The 23,539-nt window shown below is 30.4% G+C and overlaps 2 protein-coding genes across 10 annotated transcripts in view; both read right to left on the reverse strand.

Moving 5' to 3' along the window:
* LOC145314771 (uncharacterized) overlaps positions 1-16,636 on the reverse strand; it is a 35,204-nt gene extending 18,568 nt beyond the window's left edge. For 2 of the 9 annotated variants that reach the window (XM_080154838.1, XM_080154836.1), the window contains exons 1-3: positions 14,537-14,622; positions 13,951-14,038; positions 7,595-7,683 (exon numbers count right to left, since the gene is read on the reverse strand). The gene's annotated coding sequence lies outside the window, so the exon portion shown is untranslated. Of the gene's footprint in view, positions 1-3,908; positions 4,006-5,240; positions 5,328-6,223; positions 6,455-7,594; positions 7,684-9,065; positions 9,154-12,483; positions 12,555-13,950; positions 14,039-14,536; positions 14,623-15,884; positions 15,972-16,549 lie in introns of those variants that run through there. The other 7 variants (XM_080154841.1, XM_080154839.1, XM_080154837.1 and 4 more) reach the window with 5 other exon arrangements.
* Positions 9,689-10,876, reverse strand: LOC145314770 (uncharacterized). Its single transcript, XM_080154832.1, has one exon. It carries the CDS (start codon positions 10,854-10,856, stop codon positions 9,846-9,848), a length of 1,011 nt encoding a protein of 336 aa, XP_080010958.1. The 5' UTR covers positions 10,857-10,876; the 3' UTR covers positions 9,689-9,845.
* Positions 16,637-23,539: the final 6,903 nt, after the last annotated feature.

Raw genomic sequence — 23,539 nt, forward strand, 5'->3', positions numbered from 1 at the left:
TCCTGTTAAGGAGAACCATATCGGTTCAGTGGTTAGTGAGATCCTTTGGTACAAACAAACAGACATCCTGTTATTACACACAAAGTATATCCTATTATAAGGACCAGCGACTATGCCCTTAGAGGGGGGGGGGGAGTTGAATTCAAAAACCCATTTTTTTATTTAAAAATAAAAAGTAAAAAACAAGGATGACAACATCCATAAGTAGCGAAGCTCAAAAGTTATGGATGGAAATCTGGGAAAATAAATAAACTATAGAGTAGTGTCGGAAAAAATAAGCATTTAACTTATTTAAATAAATCACAAAACCTTTTAGAATATATAATAACGTGAAAATCTAGAAATAAATTCAGCCCCCCAACCAATAAGCAAATCTCAATGAAACATAGTGGAAGTATTAAGAAGGAAAACTTATACAATCCCTGAAAATTACAACCGTCTATCAAGAATATGAGTAGAGAATACCACAAAAAACCTATACATCTAGCCTCTAGGAATCGATCTAGCACTGCAACAAATAGACAAACTTTAAAGAAACACTTTGAATATATGTAGAATGTGAATTTATTTATTCCCTGAAAATTTCAGCCATCTATCTTGAATAGAAGTCGAGAAAACCTAAACACTTGAAAATCTAGTAATAGATCTAGCACCCCAACCAAAAGGCAAATCTCAATGAAAATATGTAGAATTTGAACTTATTTAATCAAAAAACAGGAGCCGAGAAAATCACGTTTCTCCAATAGCATAAAGGACTGACAAAGTGATTATAGAGTAGCTTCGCTAATAAATTTTTTAGTGAGGGAGGGGGGAGTAGACCACCCCCATTTCTGATTTCAATTTTAAAAAGAAAGAAAAAATAGGGGAAAGGTGGTGATATTTTTCTAAAAGTTATTTCTCTTGGGAGGGTGGTTGTACCCTCTTCCAGGACCCATGAGAAGCTACCCTGTAAAGGAGAACCATATAGGTTTAGCGGTTAGCGAGAACCTTCGGTACAAATAAACTGACAGACAAACATACATTCTGTTATTACGTACTAAGTATATTCTATTATATAAAGTATTATTATATGTATAAACACATTTAATTTTTTTAACTATTTATTTGCGGAATACATATGTTTCTCTATAAAAATAGATCATCAGTTCCAATTAAGATGTATAAAATAAGAGTTAAAAAGATATATGTCCATGCATTTTGAATCCTTTTTAAAGACTAACTAAATGAGAAAGAAGTGTTAGAAAATTGTGCCCCCTGCGGGGTTTTTTTACTGCCTATATCCTCTTGGGGTTGGGGGGGAATTAGCATCTAAGTAGTAAGTTTTTAGTCTGATGCTTAAGATTTTCATACCTACTGATTACTCAATTTCAGGGAAACTTCACACAGTTACCGAGATGTTTTTAGGCTATTTTTCTACCATTTTGAATACAGGTTCTCAAAGGGATATGGAAGGACAGAGAAAATAGCCTACAAACTCACAAAGATCATGTCGGTTCAGCAGTTAGCGAGATTCTTCGCTACAGAAAAAAAGAAATAAAGGATATAGGGTTATTTTGTCTAATACTAAAGATCTCAGAAAATACTAGTCTTTAATACAAAGTAAATCAATGCCTGTCTGTCTAAAGCTTAAGATCTTGGTACCCGCTGAACAGATTGGGTTCTAATCTTCAGGGAATATATCTACTGGTCCTGTGGTGGTTTTAGGCTATTTTCGTGGAGTGTGGGAAACCCATCCCCAAAAAATCAACTACCCCTCAATTTATTTTTGTAAACTAATGCAAATAAGCAGGGTGGGGGAACCCCCATCGCACCCTGGGGCGAAGCCTAAATGAAAAAAAAATCATCACAATCTGTTTTTCGTCTTTTTTGGGACAAATTTCGAAAAAACGATTCTATAAAGGAGGGGACGAAGCCTCTAGAGGCTAGAGGCAAAGCCGCTAATCCTAGTAGTAAGTAAAAAGCTTTAGTGTCCCTCCCCCCAAGAAAATAGCTTAATACCATCACAGGACTATTAGGTATATTTCCTGAAGAGTAGAGCCCAATAGGTTCAGTGGTTTGGTTACTGAGATCTTAAGCTTCTGATAGACAGACGGACAAACAGACGGACATACATCATTCTACTTTGTATTATAGATAATATACGTACTATTTTTGTAATACTTTTTGTACAAATACAAATACTTTATACTTATATTTGATTCTTATTCTTTAAAAATAAGACTTCTTAATCCTAAACTGAGCACCATATGATATCTTGGAAAATTTACCTAAGTATATAAAGAATTTGAAAAAAATTATCGTAAAATCTATTAAAGGGGTAGTTGCACGAAGTGCATTTCAACTTGAATTTAGTCAACTGCATATCTTTTTCTGTTCAATAGTTTAAACTAAATCTATAGGACATATATTTCAAATCCATAAATTTTATAAACTATTAAGTTCTAATAACATATATGCATAATTTACCTACATATTTTTGTTCTATGAAAATTTAAGTTATTATTGAATTTATTTAATATAATACACCTATTGTTTTTGTAAAAATTTTCGTACAAAACATACAAATTACTTTTCTACTAATATTTGATTCTTATTCTTAAACAAACGTAAAACGTATAAAAAGACAAAATTCAAAATACGTTACGTACACATCTCAATATAACGTCCAGAACGTACTCAGATTCGATACGTTAAGTACAAAACGTACACTCTGGCCAGTCTGATATTGTAATTTGTTGTCCTAGGAATCAGTATTTCAAAATTCAGATATGTTATATATGATAATTATATAACATAAAAAACTTTTGTCAAAAAGCTAAAAATCAACATGACTTAAATTAATGTACTGAAATTCCGGAAACGATTATAGAGTTGCTACGCTTTCTAAATTGTACCTAACTGTCATAGAAATCATCATGCAAAGTTAAAAATCGATAAGACAATTCTAAAATGTCGAAATTAACAAAAAGAGCTGACCGTTACGGACGGAACGATCTTAATGTAAGAAAAGCTTCGTTTTTAAATATATAAATACCTTATAATATAAAGTTGATTTGTAATATGGATTTCTTTCTGTTGTTAGTTGCTGACTAATTTGATTCAATTATCAACCGAAAATAAAAAACAATAGTTAACTCTTGTTTGATAATAAAACCTCACAAAATCTCCGCCCATTTACTTAATCAAGATAGTCATCACGGACTCCTCCCACTTTTAATCAGAAACTGGACAAGTAAATACTTTTTGTTAAAGGGTAGTGGTGTTATTTAAATAAAGATTCTTGTGGTAAATTATTGTTTATAATTCATTATTACATTATATAAATTTTCATAATTTATAAATATCAATTTGTTAATCAACAAGACAAACGTGGTCCTTTTTTTCACGTATTTTCTGGAAAATTGTGTGTTTTAAGACTTTAAAATAGAAGTAGAAATCTAAAATTTTAGCATCACAGTTACAATATAGAACGGCGGTAAAACCACCGCTGCCACCTAAAACCGGTATATCCCACCATTTTTTTGCCTTTTCTTGCTAAATTACACAAATTTGAATTATCTAAGAAAAATCTATTATTTTCTAATCAAGTTGACCTTTTATTTGCTCTGGACACTTTTATTTTTGTATTTAGATGGCGGGTGAAAATATATGGAAATTTTTTAAGGAAAATAAAATCTGTCTCAAATCATTTAAAATTTGGTGGTTTTCGGCAGGAGCGGCGTTTCGGCCGCTGTTTTTTTTTCACGAATCCACGTTATACCCCACAAAAGCAACTTCCATGCAAAATTTTACTCCTCTACTCTATATTAAAGTCTTAAAACTTCCACCTATACGGGAAAATAATGACCTCCTTTAGGATAAATTTAAACTTAGTGTGAAAACCAATGCAAATCAAGAAATTAAAATACCTTTCATGAGTTTATTCTAATATCAAAATTCCTCTGCGGATTTCTCTCTGTTCACTGTGAATGTTAGTTGCTGACTGACAATTAAACAATTTTCAACCTAAAAATAAACAATAGTTACTCCTGTTTATAAATAATGCGAAACCAAATCTCTGCCCATCTAATAAATTAAGATGCTCAACGCGAACTCCTCCCACTAATACCTAATCAGAAACTGGAAAAGCAAATGTTTTTTTTGTTTAATGTTTAAAGGGTGGGTACTGGGTAGTTATTTAAAATAAAAATTCTGGCGGCAAATTATTGTTTATTTAATTGAAAAACTTGAATAGATTAGGTAAATAAAAGTTTCATGAAAAATTGTCGTTATATTACATATATTGTAAAGAAGTGATCCCCCCCCCCCCCCCCCACCTAAAAAATGCACTCTATAATGTTTAGAATTATATCAGATTTTATTCCCCCTCCCCAAACTAACCCCTTTGAAACCATTCACAAAAATTTGCAAGTGCTTTTCACCAGGGGAAAAAGCCTTTAGTTTTAAAAATAAGGTACAATTTCACACCTAAAATGCGAGTTATAACCCACCCGTCATATAGAAATCTGGTGGTAATCATCCAATCCCCCCAAAAATTAAATTAACCCCCCCTCAAAAAAAAACAAAAAAACATTACAATTATCTGCAAAGATTTACAGCCCCTTACTTGGCTAAATATTAATGTTCACAAAAAATCTTGTAAACAGCTACAATAATTGGGGAAGTTTAAAAATGCCCCCCAAAAAACGCTTTTAAGCTTTTAGGAAGGTGTAGGGGGGTTGTCACTCTACCTAAGAGATATGATTCTCTATATTTGGATATAACCTTCAGTAATATATAAGGAAGGACAAATGAGCAATAACTTTTGTTGAATGTCAGATTATTAATTTGTAAGTATAAACAAAATTTAACATGAATTTGTTACAAAGTTGCTTAAATACATGATACAGTAGAGGACATACTTAAATTTTTTTGATTGCCTATAATAATATAATTTGTTGTTCAAAAAATCATTATTAAAAAAAATACATCAAAAATCATACAAAAATTATTTGTCAAAAGTTGAAAATCAGCAATTTTTCATTGAATGAAGGGACTTTCTTGTAACGATTATAGAGTTACTATGCTTCCTAAATCTTACCTAGCTGTTATAAGAATAATGATGAAAAGTTAAAGAGAACAATTCTAACATGTCTAAATTAAAGAGTTTACCATTACGGACATAAGTACGGACGAACGGACGGAGGTACAGACTGACCAACCCTAATTATAGAAAACCTTTAGTAATAAAATTGAATAACCTGAGTTTTTGCAAACAAAACTAGTAGAAAACTTCATTCTTATTGATATCTATACTCTGTGCATTTTTATTTGTAATAAATTATTCTGAAAATAATATATTTACATTAGACAATTATTTTATTTAAACAAATAATTTTACAACAAAAAACAATAAAAAAATTGTTTAGTTAATTTTTCATTATTTATTCTACATTATGGAAACATGTTGTGAAAATATTTGTCATTCTCAATACAAAATATTATATATACAAATAGGATGGCTTACTATATGTATGCATGGTCAATACTATCTCATAAACAGCTGGACAGAGATGATGTTACAAATATGTTTTAAAAAGATAATAAATTAAGTTGTATTTTTGATTTTTTTACATCAGAAAGTAAAATAATATTTATAATTCTTTGATGAAATTATTTACAACATTCTCATTCATTTACATTTTAATAGAGAGAGGATCAATATTGTCAGCTCTCATCTGGATAGAGAGAGGATCCTCTTCAAATATTTCTTCCTCTTTAATTTCTTCCTTGATATAAACTTCTTCACATTTAATAAAACTGAAAAATACAGTAGGTGGAACTGTATTATTACAGCTTTTAACCATTTTTAAATGTCCAGGGGATTTATTATGTTTTGATAGGGCTGACCTAGAGGGATAATGTTTGTCACAAAGTTTACATAAGTATGGCTTCTCGCCAGAATGGATCCTTTTGTGGTAAGTAAAGTGACTACCAGTTGCAAAGGTCTTGTCACATTGATCACATGAGTATGGCTTCTCTCCTGTATGGATCCTTTTGTGGTAAGTCAAGTGACTACCAGTTGCAAAGGTCTTGTCACATTGATCACATGAGTATGGCTTCACTCCTGTATGGATAATTTTGTGGTAAGTCAAGTGACTACCAGTTGCAAAGATCTTTTCACATTGATCACATGAGTATGGCTTCTCTCCTGTATGGATTCTTTTGTGCTCAGTCAATGTACTACTAGCTGTAAATGTCTTTTCACATTGATCACATGAGAATGGTTTCTCACCAGTATGAACTCTTTTATGTGAAGTCAAAACACTTTTCTGAGAAAATGACTTTCCACATTGATCACATGAGTATGGCCTCTCACCTGTATGAACCCTCATATGAATAACAAAAGAAGATTTATGTTTAAAATTCTTATTGCACATATCACAGGTATTCATGTTGATATTATCTCAATCTCCTAAAATTATGTTTATGATTTAATATGATAACAAAAAATATTTCTATTTAGATATTTCCAGGTAAGCAACTAAAACAAGGATGACAACATACATAGAGAATTTTCCTTTTAACTGTTTTATTCAAAATGTTTAAAATGTTTAACCATTTTCCTGAGACATATACATTTATATTCTAATTATTCACTTCTCTCTACAAGTGTTAATGTTCTTTTGTCCTACCGTTTCAGAGCTTCGCTTTTATGGATGTTATCATCCTTGTTTAGGTAAATTTTAATAAAAATTTGGGATGCGATGAAACATTTCCAACTTTTACACAGAACTTGCAATAACATTTTTCATAGAGGAAAAACATTGATGACAACACCTATAAAAGCCAAACTCACAAACCATTACGAAATCTCACACAATAGGTGTATAATATCTAGATGGCCTCCCCAAAAATTTAATTGCTCCTTGCTATGTAATTTTAATATTATTTATTATGTATAATTAATATTTAAATGTATTGCATTAGTTAATAAATTCTATATAAAATATTTTACAAAAATTCATAATTTTTCCAATGAAATTATAAATTCTTATTGACTGATTTATAAATTTGATATCTACTTATGTAGTAAATAATGTTTCGTTTGCCGCGTGACGAACACCAACACTCCTACAAACATTTTGGGTATTTTTATTTTGGGGACTCCAAAGCCATAGAAATGACGAGAGCATTAAAAAATTTTTTGAATTATTGGAAGAACAGAATTTAAAAAATCCTTAAAAGATTTCTCTTGGGAGGCTGTTAAAACCCTCCCGGGACCTTTTAGAAGCTGGTGTGATTTTAAGCTATTTTCTTGGAGGAAAAATCAGATTAATAAATAGAATAGTTATAGCACATAAAAAGTTGTTGTCTAAAAGGTTAAAAATCAACATGTTTTAAATAAACGTATGGACTTTCTGGTAACGCTTATAAAGTTGCTATGTTTCAAAAATTGTACCTAATTGTTATAGGAATCAACATGTAAAGTTTGAAATTGATAGACCAATTATAAAATGTCTAAATTAACGAAAAAAGCTAACCGTTACGGACGGACGGACCAACACTGATTATAGAAAAGCTTCGCTTTTAAAAACATATAAAAATTAGCTACCTATGTAAGATAAGAAGTTTGGATCAATTATTTCTCTCTGTTTAGCACCACGTGAACCTCAACTGACTGAAGCTGACTGTAAAGCAATCCTAAAACAAAAACTTATATTACGTTTTGATATTCTTAATCTGAACAAAATCTTTATATAATCTCCACCCATTCTATGAGCCTTGAGGTCCAAAGTTGTGCGACTCCTCCCACTACAATATATAGGGTTAAACTGTTCAGAAATAACAGTAAGCAATAACAGTATGATTACTATTTTGGTGGTGCCTAATTGATTGCAATCTAATGTCATACAAAATAATATATGTTAGATGGTATTCTTGTAACTTATGCTTGCAATCAAACTTTTTAAATGCACATCTTTCAACTATCCCTTTGTTAAAAAACTGCGTAAATACAGGATAATGTTTAAAGACAATCTTACAATTTTCGTATTTAACTATAGAGATACTTTGATTATAATATTATACCTTGTTGTTCTAAGAATCAGGAAAACAAAAAAAAATACCACATAACAGTTTGTTGTTAAAAATGTTTAAAATCAACATATTTAAGATTGATGTACAGAATTTTGGTAACTATTATAGAGTTGCTACGCTTTCTAAATCTCACCTAACAACTACAGGAATCATCATGCAAAGTTTGAAACTGATAGGACAATTAAAACATGCATAAATTATCAAAAAAAAACTATCCGTTTTGGACCTACGGACGGACTGACGCTAATTATAGAAAAGCTTTGCTTCTGAAAATAATCTTTAAGTGGTGCCACATTTACCCCACTTTTTACATTTCTAAAGAATTTGGGATCAAAGGTTTAAATTGTTTGAAACCGATAGGAATCTTATGTTAATTTATCTTGTATCTTTTATTGCAGGATTCCAGCATCATTAGATCAGAAGTCAATGGAATGTTTAATGTGATGGAGCCTGCATACCAAATTCATTACATCAGCTAAATCCTATCCATTAGTCAGTCTTACTCAAAAGTTTTTGGGTATAGTCCTTTTCTAGGTTATTTGGGTTAGGTTAGGTTAAGTTGGGTAGGGTTTTGCCCCAAAGTGTTAGGCAATTGGCCCCCAGCGCTAGAAATAGGGGAAAAGCTACTGTGAAAATATGACGAAACGCCTTTAAAAGAGCATGCTACAAAAGGGTCTATACACATATTTTTTTCCTACTTAAAACTTCTCGAGCGAAGGAAGAAAATAAGACAGTCTTTCAGGGTTAATGAGCAATATTTTTTTAAATAAGCATATAAGAGGTGAGGGGTTTAATGCAACCATCTCGTAATCAGTGAGCAAATGGCACTTAGAATTCGAATTTCGATATGAAATTTTGCATGAGTAATCCTTGGTAGGTATATGATCCCTAAATCGAGTAAAAAGTTGGAAAAGTAACAGCTGGCGGCAGAAGGGACTGTAGGGGGATGAAATGGCAAAATTTTGGGTAGTGGATACCCCATTCACCTTTTAATAGAAAGTAGATCTGTAAAATGGATTTCTCTCTGTTCACTGTGAATGTTAGTTGCTGACTGATAGATACAATTATCAACCTAAAATGAAAACAATAGTTAACTCTTGTTTTTAAATAAAACCTCACAAAATCTCCGCCCATTCACTTATCAATATGCTCAACGCGGACTCCTCCCACTTTTAAATCAGAAACTGGGCAAGTAAATACTTTTGATAAAGGATTGTGATGCTATTCAAATAAAAATTTTAGCGGCAAATATTACATAAGATAGGTTTTTAATTATATATAGGTATGTCAATAGCTCATATTCAAACAATCCAAATATTACAGACCGACAGACAACACTATTGTAGATTTGCTTTGCATATAAGATTTAAAAAATTTTAAAAGCCCTATGAATACTAGACAAAAAAGCATTTTTTGTATTAAAGTGTATTTGAATTAGTTTGAACACTGTACACACAGATTTTTTTTATAAGGGAACAGGAAAGGACGGATAGATCCTAGTTGTAGAGTAGCTAACTATGCTATAGAAAACAAAACCTTTATTTCTAAGATGTAGAAAACCTCTTCATCATTGATATCTATACTTTGTTCATTTTCTTGTTAAATAATATTCTGAAAATAAAATATTTACATTGGAAAAATACTTTATTTACACAAACAAAATAATATAAAATTATGTACAAAAATTAATTGAGGTCATTAAAATAACATTTAATATAAGTCTTAAACAACGGAGTAAGCATTTCATATCATGATAAATATGATCTTTATATTTCTATTTTATGATGAACAATATCAATAGTATTAATTCTATCTTCATCATAATTCTGTTGATAAGAAAGAGGATCTTCTATTTCTTGTTTCATATTTTCTTCAATATTGTCAGCTCTCATCTGGATAGAGAGAGGATCTTCATCAAATATTTCTTCTTCTTTAATTTCTTCTTTAACATCAACTTCTTCACATTTAATTAAATTAATAGATACTGAAGTTGGAACTGTATTATTACAGCTTTTCATCATTTTTAAATGTCCAGGGGATTTTTTATGTTTGAATAACGCTGAACTAGAGGTATAATGTTTGTCACAAAGTTTACATGAGTATGCTTTCTCACCAGTATGAATTCTTTTATGAACATTCAAATTACTATTTGTAGAGAAAGACTTTTCACATTGATCACATGAGAATGGTTTCTCTCCAGTATGGATCCTTTTATGGATAGTCAATTCACCACTAGTTACAAATGTCTTTTCACATTGATCACATGAGAAAGGCTTCTCACCTGTATGGATCCTTTTATGTACAGTCAATTCACCACCAGTTACAAATGTCTTTTCACATTGATCACATGAGAATGGCTTCTCGCCAGTATGAATCCTTTTGTGGTAAGTAAAGTGACTAAGGATTGCAAAGGTCTTTTCACATTGATCACATGAGAAAAGCTTCTCACCTGTATGGATCCTTTTGTGGATAGTCAATTGACTACCAGTTGCAAAGGTCTTTTTACATTGATCACATGAGTATGGTTTCTCACCAGTATGGACTCTTTTGTGTTTAATCAAAGCACTTTTATCATAGAAAGACTTTTCACATTGATCACATGAGAATGGCTTCTCACCTGTGTGAGTCCTTTTGTGGCTATTCAATTTACCTATTTGAGAAAATGTCTTTTCACATTGATCACATGAGTATGGCTTCTCACCTGTATGAACCCTCATATGAATAAAAAAAGAAGATTTATGTTTAAAATTCTTGTTGCAAATATCACAAGTATTCATGTTGATATTATCTCAATCTCCTAAAATTATGTTTATAATTTAATATGATAACAAAAAATATTTCTATTTAGATATTTCCAGGTAAGCAACTAAAACAAGGATGACAACATACATAGAGAATTTTATTTTTCAACTGTTTATTCAACGTGTTTAAAGTCAAGTTAAAGCTAAATAATAATCATGTTTAAAAGGGACAAACGGTTTCCTAGTAATAATCATATAGATCCGATGCTTTCTCAATATACCTAACTGTTGAAGGAATCATCAAAATCATTAAATAATCCTGACATGTCTAAATTAATAATAAGAGTTATCCTTCACCTAAGTACTGACGACAATTGTAGGATGAAAGTAATAAACAAGGAGGACAACATCTATAAAAGCGAAGCTTAACAAATCTAACAAACAAACTTACAATGACAAACATAGAGGATTAAATTTCACTAATATTTAAAACGAAGTTTTTCTAAAATTAGGGTCCGTTCGTAACGGTTAGCTCTTTTCGTTAACTAAGGTTTGATTTAGAAAGCATGGAAAGTCTATAATCGCCACCAGAACATTTATAACATTTTTAACAACAAATTTGTATGCATTATAATTATCCGATTGATCTTATTGATCTAAGACAATAATATACAATGTTATAAGCCAATTTATCTATATAATTACTATAATCAAGTCCTAAAAATGTAGGTATGTCCTTAAAATTATCCTGCATGTAAGCAGTTTTTCAACAAATCTACTTACAATTTTGTTTCATTTTTTTTACATTTATATTCTAATTATTCAGTTTTGACACTCTACAAGTGTTAATGTTCGTTTGTCCTACCGTTTCAGAGCTTCGCTTTTATGGATATTTAATAAAAATTTGGGATGCGATGAAAAATCTATTACATTTACACAGAACTTGCAATAACATTTTTAATAGAAGAAAAATATTAATGACATCACCTATAAAAGCCAAGCTTACAAACCATTAAGAAATCTCACACAATAGGTGTATAATATCTAGATGTCCTCCCCAAAAATTTAATTACTTCTTGCTATGTAATTTTAATATGATTTATTATGTATATTAATATTTAAATGTATTGCATTAGTTAATAAATTCTATATAAAATATTTTACAAACATTCATAATTTTTACAATGAAATTACAAATTCTTATTGACTGATTTAGAAATTTGATATCTACTTATGTAGTAAATATTGTTTCGTTTGCCGCGTGACGAACACCAACACTCCTACAAATATTTTGGGGACTCCAAGGCCATAGAAATGACGAGAGCATTAATCTTTTTTTTGAATTATTGGAAGAACAGAATTCAAAAAATCCTAAAAATATTTTTCTTGGGAGGCTCTTAAAACCCTCCCAGGACCTTTAAGAAGCTGGAGTGATTTTAAGCTATTTTCTTGGGTGAAAAATCAGATTAATAGAATAGTTATAGCACATAAAAAGTTGTTGTTTAAAAGGTTAAAAATCAACATGTTTTAAATGAACGTATAGACTTTCTGGTAACGCTTATAAAGTTGCTATGTTTCAAAAATTGTTATAGGAATCAAAATGTAAAATTTGAAATCGATATAACAATTATAAAATGTCTAAATTAATGATAAAAGCTAACCGTTGGATCAATTATTTCTCTCTGTCTAGCACCACGTGAACCTTAACTGACTGAAGATGAATGTAAAACAATCCTAAAACAAAAACTTATATTACGTTTTGATATTCTTAATCTGAACAAAATCTTTATATAATCTCCACCCATTCTATGGTCCAAAGTTGTGCGACTCCTCCCACTACAATATATAGGGTTTAGCTGTTCAGAAATAACAGTAAGCAATAACAGTATGATTACTATTTTGGTGGTGCCTAATTGATTGCAATTTAATGTAATACAAAATTATATATGTTAGATGGTATTCTTGTAACTTATGCTTGCAATCAAACTTTTTAAATGCACATCTTTCAACTATCCCTTTGTTAAAAAACTGCGTAAATACAGGATAATGTTTAAAGACAATCTTACAATTTTCGTATTTAACTATAGAGATACTTTGATTATAATATTATACCTTGTTGTTCTAAGAATCAGGTAAACAAAAAAATACCACATAACAGTTTGTTGTTAAAAATGTTTAAAATCAACATATTTAAGATTGATGTACAGAATTTTGGTAACTATTATAGAGTTGCTACGCTTTCTAAATCTCACCTAACAACTACAGGAATCATCATGCAAAGTTTGAAACCGATAGGACAATTAAAACATGCATAAATTACCAAAAAAAAACTATCCGTTTCGGACCTACGGACTGACTGACGCTAATTATAGAAAATCTTTGCTATGAAAATAATCTTTAAGTGGTGCCACATTTACCCCACCACCTTTCTTTCAAACAGACATATTGCTTGAACTATGATGCTCTTAGCTTTGCATAGGTACTAAAATTCAAATACTTTTGAATTTGGGATCAAAGATTTAAATTGTTTCAAACTGTTAGGATCTTATGTTTATTTATCATGTCTCTTTTATTGCAGGATTCCAGCATCATTAGATCAGAAGTCAATCGAATGTTTAATGTGATGGAGCCTGCATACCAAATTCATAACATCAGCTAAATCCTATCCATTAGTCTTACTCAAAAGTTTTTGGGTATAGTCCTTTTCTAGGTTATTTGGGTTAGGTTAGGTTAAGTTGGGTAGGGTTATTGCCCCAAAGGGTTAGGCAATTGGCCCCGCTGTGCTAGAAATGGGGGAAAAGCTGGCTACAAAAGGGTCTATACCCATATTTTTTTCCTACTTAAAACTTCTCGAGCGAAGGAAGAAAATAAGACAGTCTTTCAGGGTTAATGAGCAATATTTTTTTTAAATAAGCAAATAAAGGGGGGAGGGGTTTAATGCAACCATCTCGTAATCAGTGAGCAAATGGCACTTAGAATTCGAATTTCGATATGAAATTTTGCATGAGTAATCCTTGGTAGGTCTATGTTCCCTAAATCGAGTAAAAAGTTGGAAAAGTAACAGCTGGCGGCAGAAGGGACTGTAGGGGGATGAAATGGCAAAATTTTGGGTAGTGGATACCCCATTCACCTTATAATAAAAAGTAGATCTGTAAAATTAATTTCTCTCTGTTCACTGTGATTGTTGGTTGCTGACTGACATTGATTCTATTATAAACCTAAAATATAAACAATAGTCAACTCTTGTTATATAAATATAAACCTCAGAAAATCTCCGCCCATTTGCTTAAAAATGATGCTCAATGCGCGGACTCCTCCCACTTTTAATCAGAAACTGGACAAGTAAATACTTTTGTTAAAGGGTTGTCATGCTATTCAAATAAAAATTTTGTTGGCAAATTATTATTTATTATTCTTCATTTTTACATGAGACGGGTTTTTAAATATATGTAAGTCAATAGCTTATATTCAAACAATCGACTGACAGACAACACTATTGTAGATTTACTTTGCACACAGAATATGAAAAACCTGCAATAAAATTAAAAACAATTTTAAAATCCTTATGAATACTACTTAGATGAAAATAAAATAAGCAGGTTTATTTTATTTGAATTAGTTTGAACGCTGTACACACAGTTTTTTTTATTAGAAAACAGGAAGGGACGGATAGAACCTAGTTGTAGAGTAGCTTACTACGCTATAGAAAACAAAACCTTCAATTCTAAGTTGTAGAAAACTTCTTCATCATTGACATCTATACTTTGTTCATTTTCTTGTTAAATAATATTCTGAAAATAAAATAGTATAAAATTATGAACAAAATTAATTAAGGTCATACAAAATAAAAATGTCTAAAACAACGGAGTAAGCACTTAATATCATGATAGATATGATCTTTATATTTCTATTTTACGATGAACAATATCAATTATATCAATTATATCTTCATCATAATTCTGTTCACAAGAAAAAGGATCTTCTATTTAATGTTTTATATTTTTTTTGATATTGTCAGCTCTCATCTGGATAGAGAGAGGATCTTCATCAAATATTTCTTCTTCTTTAATTTCTTCTTTGACATCAACTTCTTCACATTTAATGAAACTAATAGATGCAGAAGGTAGATTTATATTATTACAACTTTTCATCATTTCTAAATGTCCAGCCGATGTATTATGATATGCTAAAGCTGAACTAGAGATATAATGTTTGTCACAAAGTTTACATGAGTATGGCTTCTCACCTGTATGAACTCTTTTGTGGTTTATCAAATTTCTATTATTGGTGAAAGACACTCCACATTGACCACATGAGTATGGTTTCTCACCAGTATGAATTCTTTTGTGGACGGTCAATTGACTATCAGTTGCAAAGGTCTTTCCACATTGATCACATGAGTATGGTTTCTCACCCGTATGAACCCTCTTATGAACAACCAAGTGAGATTTCTGTGTAAAATTCTTGTTACAAATATCACAGGTATTCATAATGGTATATCCTTTCTCAATCTCCTGAAATATTATTTTTATAAATAAAATCACAAAATATGTTTTTCCAATATTTTGAAATAAACACAACATTCAGGTAAAAATTGAAACAAGGATAACAACTTCCATAGAAGCAAAGCAATAAAAGTCATATCAAAGTTGTTGTCAATAAAGCTAAATAATTTTAAAAGAACAAACAACCTTTCTAGTAACAATTTTACAGAACCTTTACTTATTGTTATTGGAATCATCAGGACAAATATTAAGTATATATAAACTATATAATAATTATTTGTTGTATGATTGTTAATGTTATTATTACCTTTACATATCTAATAAGAATACTAAAAGGAAAAATTGAGATAGGTTTTAACTTAGGTACCTATATATTTTATTTCTATTCTTAGGATATTTATTTCTGCTCCTAAATTTCTATGTATTTTAATGTAGTTCTTACAATATTTTGTTTTGCGCCCTTAGCATCTAGGTGTCCTATTAATTATGAGATACTTAAATTTTTCTTAATAACCCAAAAACCAATTAATTTTAATTAAGAGATAAAGCGAAAACTTACCTAGGGACCTGATTCAACTTTTAAACTTTTTGTACAGGAGAGTTGGATATAAATTGATTGATGATTTACTGATGATGACAAAATAACCTAAAACAAATAAATAACTTTAAAAGTCTTAAAAAGCTAAAAACTAAACACAACGTGCCCACACATAGCCAACTAAAACGCGCAAAAAAGCTACTTGAAAATAAACAAAGGAGAAAATCTTCTGAAAATAGCATAAAACTAACTGTAAACAAATACAAAGCTACATTAAAAATAAAATCCGATGTAGCTATTAACGAGATCTGTAACTACAGAAATGTAAATTAATTGTTTAATGTAACAGGATTGAGTATTGACTAGGTATTAATGAAGTTTTTCCTACTATATATTTTTGCTATCTCATTTAGACAGACATACAAATGACAGGATGCGGACGTCCGTAGTGTACAAGATTGATTGATTTTAAAAACCATTCCTCTAGCTATACATATACTAAACTGTAACCAGGGAAGGGCTTACCAACATACGAATGACTTGATGACTCCCATACACAATTTTTTTAACTGAAAAAACATTCTTCTAGCTTTACTATAGCCAAAGTTAAGAATTTTTTTGCTTACTCAGATATTCGAACAGACATACCAACATTTGCATGTCAGGATTTTAGAAAAGTTAATGACCTGTGTATTTGTAAACAAAATTAGTGGAAAACTTTTTTCTGATTGATATCTATACGCTGTGCATTTTTATTTGTTATAAATTAATCTGAAAATAATATATTTTCATTACACTTATATTTTATTTACACTACAAGAAAAAAACAAAAAAAAACTAATATTATTTATGTAAAAAAAGCATTTAAACATTAAGTTGTAAGTCAAATAAAATGGAGACAGGATTAAAGATAAAATGCAGATTTTTAAAATGAAAAATAAGATTTAGATTTTTATTTAAATTGAACATCTATCCTGTCTCTCTTTAAAAAGTTTGTATCCTATGATAAATTATTCATTATATTTCTATTTTATGATGAATCAATTCTATCTTCATCATATTTCTGTTGACAAGAAAGAGGATCTTCTATTTCTTGTTTAATATTTTCTTCAATATTGTCAGCTCTCATCTGGATAGAGAGAGGATCTTCATCAAATATTTCTTCTTCTTTAATTTCTTCCTTGATATAAACTTCTTCACATTTAATTAAACTAATAGATACAGAGGGTGGAACTGTATTATTACAGCTTTTCATCATTTCTAAATGTCCAGAGGATTTTTTATGTTTTGATAAATCTGATTTAGAGATGTAATGTTTGTCACAAAGATTACATGTGTATGGCTTCTCACCTGTATGAATTCTTTTGTGTTCAGTCAAATGATTACTTCTGTTAAAGGCCTTTTCACATTGATTACATGAATATGATTTTTCACCTGTATGGACTTTTTTGTGCTGAGTCAATTAACCATTAGATGCAAAGGTCTTCTCACATTGATTACATGAGAATGGTTTATCTCCAGTATGGATTCTTTTGTGTTCAGTCAAATGACTACTTCTTTTAAAAGTCTTTTCACATTGATCACATGAGAATGGCCTCTCTCCAATATGGATTCTTTTGTGCTGAGACAATTGACCACTAGTTGCAAAGATCTTTTCACATTGATCACATGAGAATGGTTTCTCACCTGTATGTATCCTTTTATGTACAGTCAAATGACTTATTTGAGAAAATGACTTTTCACATTGATAACATGAGAATAGTTTCTCTCCTGTATGAAATCTTTTGTGTCTAGCCAAGTTACAACTAGTTGTAAATGTCTTTTTACATTGATCACATGAGTATGGCTTCTCACCTGTATGGATTCTTTTATGTATAATCAAGTGACTATTAATTGTAAATGTCTTTTTACATTGATCACATGAGTATGGTTTCTCACCAGTATGAGTCCTTCTGTGTCTAACCAAGTCGGATTTTTGTTTAAAATCTTTGTTACAAATATCACAGGTATTCATATTTGTATAGCCTCTCTCAATCTCCTGAAATCATTTCTATTGATTAGTATTAGTATATAAAATATTGTTAAACAGATATTAATAGGTAAAAAAATTGTTTACACAAAATTCATATAAAAAAGGCTGAAATAAGAATGACAACTCCAATTAAAATCAAAGCTAAATAAAAAAAATTGTATAATTTCAATGATTACATAATATATAAAATCATTATTTATAAAACTAAATAGGTACCTAATTATTATTGATTTAAAAGAACAACAGGTTTTCTCAGAACAATATTACAAATCCTTTATTTTAACAATTGTACCTTATTGTTAAACAACAATTCTGACATGACTATATAAGAGCTTTCTGTGTGTGTATAGCCATAGTTTCTTAGTGTTTGGATCTAGGTCATGGAGTAAGACGAGACAATTTTGTTTGCTAGCACCAGGGCCAGCTCAAGGTCCACGTTCAAGTACAAGTACTTGACCCCTTGTCTCAAGGGGCCTACTCTTCATTACCTCACCCTCACTGAGTAAGACAGGTGTCCCAAATAAAGTCAATGTAATTAATTTTGCTCTCCACAGAGGAGCTACGGTAAGAGTTGCACTGGTATTATGTGCGTAACTATTGAGTATCCAAACTACCGAATTCTTACCCTTAGACAATCAAGGGGAAGTTGTGTGAATGAATTCCACTGCGAAATTTGAGTTGCCACATGAGGACTTTAAATCAAACTCTCACCACCGTAACTTAGTGCATTTCCAATGAGCTACGACGCCTCTTGAGCTTTCTGTTTATACCTAGACTTACAGACAAATGTAAAAAAGCGTCGTAAAAATATTAGCAAAAATATGGCAGGGCCAATACTTTTGTTCTTTTCCTGTTTCCAGAAAATATCCAGCCCTAGGACACAAAATTATTATGTCTAAAAGAATGTACTACAATTGCTATTCTGTTATTCTTATTTTCCAGGGGATGGGGAGTGGTCCCAACCACTCAATAAGTTAGCATATATCTTAAGTAGGTACATATCCTATAAAGCAGAGATAAATTGGTTCAACAGTTATACAATTTTCTTTAGACGTATAAATTTACATTCTGCTTATCAAGTTTTGACTCTCTGAATGTTAGTTTGTCCAACAATCTGATCTTAAAGCAATGCTTTTATGGATGTTTTCAAACTTGTTTTTATTTTAAAAAAAAACTAACTTACTTTTATTTGCTTAACTCAAATAACTTGTCTTTTCTCTTTCCTTAGGTATGTTTCTACTGACTTCAGTTTTATAATCTTGAGTCTTATTTCATTTTACATTAGGTCTGAAAATAAATAAAATGGGTTATTTACTAACACAATATTTACCATAAATGGATATTCACAATTAAATCCCAAGATATTAAATGATTGAGAGAGGTCATAGGAAATCAATATTTTATCAACATGGGTTTGAAATAAAATAAGCTTTAAATGGATGGACAGACATTGTTCTACTTTGTACTATTATTCTACTTTTTTCAGAAAAAGACTTTTCACATGAACCATATTAGAATGGCTTCACACCTCTCAAATGTGTCTTTGAGGCTAGCCACTGAGTTGACTGATTCTAGCCTCAGCTGGGCTTTAAAACCCGTGGTTGATAATTGAGTAATTTTGATACTCAAGAGGCATATATATTATACATAAAATCAAAACAACTCTTGGCCTAAGCTTCTTATATTTATTTAATTACTCAGCAAAAATAAGGTTATTAAATTGAGCTCCTGTAAGACATAATATCAAAAAATAATGCGCCTAAACATGGAACTTGAGCTGGCCAAAGTGACTAAACATAATGAAAATTATAGTCTACTAACCAAAACTATAGGGTACCTAGGTAGCTAATTATAATTTTCAAAGTTTTGAGAAATGTCTATACAAAAATAGAAGTCTAGCTATCAATACATTGAGAATTTATTTTTTGGAGGTGTTTATACTAGAGGTACAAAACCATTAATACCTTAAGAATGTGGTTTAAGAGGTTAATTACAAAAAAAAGAGGTACCTAGCTGATAATACTTTTGAGAATGTTGATGAGGAGTTTTTGGAGGTGTACCATGGTGTAGTAGGAAAACCCACTCCTTTGTTTAATTTGAGTTCAATTCGTCTCACAGACAATTAACATGAATGACAAATTCATTTATAATATAACAAATTAACAATAATAGGTTCGTGCAAGCTTCTATGGGTTACCTCTAGGCTTTAAAAATGGAGGTTTGAAGGAAGTTTAAAAATCAAAAAAATTATTTTCCTCAACTCTACCCTTCATTGCTATGAGCATGCTATACAAAATGGAACACCTGCCATTCTCAATAAGTTCAGGGTGATGTAATAATTGACTAGCTTCCACAATAATATCAGTTGAATCTGAAATTTAGCATGTAACATCTGTGTCTGAGGCTTGCCAATATTACTGTGTACCTTAACATAAAATAATCGGGAGTATACTACATATATTGTTTTGAAGTTATCAAAATATAAACCTTGAGAATTTCCCATTAATCCACACCAACATCTAGCTATATGTCTGTTTACCACCCATATGACTCACACTTTCCAATCATCCTTTTAGCCATTTAACGCCCCTTCATTGAAGAAGGAAGTGCGTTGTGGAGTAATTTTTACACAGAAATGTTTGTCAGGAATCACAGTCCCTTGTCCCTGGCTGTATATCAGCCTTGTTAAGATCATTTATTAATAATTAGCAGCGTTTTTTGACATTATCAATGGTTCAATGCCATAAAAAAAATACATTTCTTTCTCTAATATTTCATTTCCATTGTCTCTGTAAGTCTTGCTTCTTTTTAAATATTAAATTAAAAATTATGATGATATATTAAAAAATTCTATAAAATATTTATAATAAAGTATTCAGTCTTGACATATGCCTATAATCATAATTTGTGATTGATTAGTTATTAAACTTAGGCCATATTCAGCAGATAACTATTTTGTTATTTGAAATGTTTTGAAAAATGCTCTGTTTATTTACTTTGTACGAATGCCGCACTATTTGCTTTTTACTAAATGTCGTCTTTGAAAAATAGTTTGGTCAAAATTTACTAAGACATATTTTCCCTAGAATCGTGATTTATTTTATAAAAATATTTTGATATTATTTAAATACGAATCATTTTATTTAACTGTATATAATTAAAGTAAAATTATAAAGTCAATTAATAAAAGATATTTAATTTTTTTTTTTATCTTTTTATTTAAATATAAAAGGGGAAAATTTGTCAATAAAATTTATACTTGTTTTTTTTTTAAAGTTTGATAGCACCGTCACAAAAAATTGGCGATGGTAAGGGAAACCGCCCTTACCAAAAACAATTTCGAATTTGGAGATTTATTTACCTAAGTGGGATGAATTTAAAAAAAAAAAATTATTTGAGCGACTATGATAATGTTTAACTTAGAATTGTTAGTTATGACCAATACATTTTTTAACTAATAAATTAATCAATAGAAAATATATATTTGCAGGGAACTATATGGATAAGTCAAAAGCCGATAAATTGATGTACATCCCCAATTATGATACACAAAATTACCTCTTATATAGATTACAAATAGTGGATGAAACGTATGGAAACTCATCTTAAATAACCAACCAATTAAAATTCAACAAAACTCCCTAAAAAGTTGTTGAGCAAATAAATGAGAAAATATTTTTATGAAACTTTGGGGACTAGTAGCTAAACTTAATGAACCCAACCAATCAAATTCATTAAAAGTCCCCAAAGTTCTTAACCCTACGAATAAAAAATGCCATTATAAAACTTTGGGAACATGTGTATTAACATCCCAAAGTTCCCTTCTTCCCTGATCGGAAATCAGTGTCATGTTGCCCTGGGAGGGAGGGGACATTGGGCTGTAAATCACACTTGTACCCAAAGTTTTGTAACCGTGTTATTTTATTTGTTGGTTTTAAAACTTTGGGTACTTTTTCATTTGTTGGTAGTAGTAGTACCCCAACTTTTCAACCAATAATTAAAATCTACAGAAGGAGTAATTTTGTTTGTCATCATTGAATATGTACATCAATATATCGTCCATTGTCTTATCCCTTTAAATCCCTGACAGAGAACCCAATGTCATGTAATCCAGGGTGAGAGGGGACATTGGACTGTAAATGTCTCAAAAAATCAGCCTTGTGACGTCATAAAAATGAGGGATTATCCATTTCTTTTTTAGGGGTATCTTTCCCACTTCTCCTCTCATCTTCCTGATTTTATGACGTCACATGGCTGATTTGAGACACTTTGTCTAGCTACGAATTTTAATTTGTTGGTAGTACCCAAACTTTTCAACCAATAATATACAGAAGGGTTCTTATTATTTATCATCTTTGGGAAGTATGTATCAATTTATCATCCATTGTCTTATCCCTTAAAATCCCTGACAGAGAACCCAATGTCATATAATCCAGGGTGGGAGGGGACATTGGACTGTAAATGTCTCGAAAAATCAGTCTTGTGACGTCATAAAAATGATGGATTATCCACATATTTATGAGAGGTTTTCTTTCCCACTTCTCTTCTCATCTTTTTATGACGTCACATGGCTGATTTTTGAGACACTTTGTCTAGCTACGAATTTTGATTTGTTGGTAGAACCCAAACTTTTCAACCAATAATTGTTTGATATATTTAAACATTTCATATAACTCAAAAAAACTTTGTATTCAAGCCTTTATTCTTCTTAACAACATTGAAGTATAGACAATTTCACATTTCAAAACACACTGCCTTGCAATCCTTTCATGGTTCTTGTTCTGGTCGGAGCGGCGTGAAGCGCCAGACATTTTTACAATGTTGCAGAATATTTGCAACATTCCTCCCCCTCTCAAGAAGGACGATGTAAAGATTGCAAGAATATTATTACATAGCAATTACAATTAATTTTCTTTTCAGGCGTTTCGAGGTTCTTCATTGTTCCAAGATCACTTCCTGATTAACAATCAAAACTGAATGTAATACATTTAACATTAATAACATAAAAATAAATTTTAATCATTAGTTTACATGTATAATATCTTAAATACAAAAATTTTATGTACTTTTACTTTTTTAAAAAAATAACAATAAAAAATAATAAAAATATGTAAAATGTTTTGCTTACTTTTCATTGCTTACAAAAATAATTACATGAATAGTATAAGTACAGGGTAAATAATTATTTTACTAAATACGATAACGATTTAGGTTAACTTGTAGAAGAAAAGTTAACAATAATATTTAACGTTTACTTGCAGTAAGGAAGAAATACGTCGTTTACAGCATAATGCCGGTCAACTTACAGTATGGAAGTTGTTCATTATTTATAACATTTAATGTTTACTTACAGTAAGGAAGAAACACTTTATTTATTTAACGATTTAGGTTAACTTGTAGAAGAAAAGTTAACAATAATATTTAACGTTTACTTGCAGTAAGGAAGAAATACGTCATTTACAGCATAATGCCGGTCAACTTACAGTATGGAAGTTGTTCATTATTTATAACATTTAATGTTTACTTACAGTAAGGAAGAAACACTTTATATCATATTAGATCAACTTGCAGTATGGAAGTTGTCCATATTATTAAATTATAGATTAAAATTACTAAGTTATTGCAAATGGGCAAACACCTGTAT

Source organism: Acartia tonsa, chromosome 3, assembly GCF_053477335.1.
Source record: "Acartia tonsa isolate MP-2025a chromosome 3, ASM5347733v1, whole genome shotgun sequence".
NCBI classification, from domain to species: Eukaryota; Metazoa; Arthropoda; class Copepoda; order Calanoida; family Acartiidae; genus Acartia; species Acartia tonsa.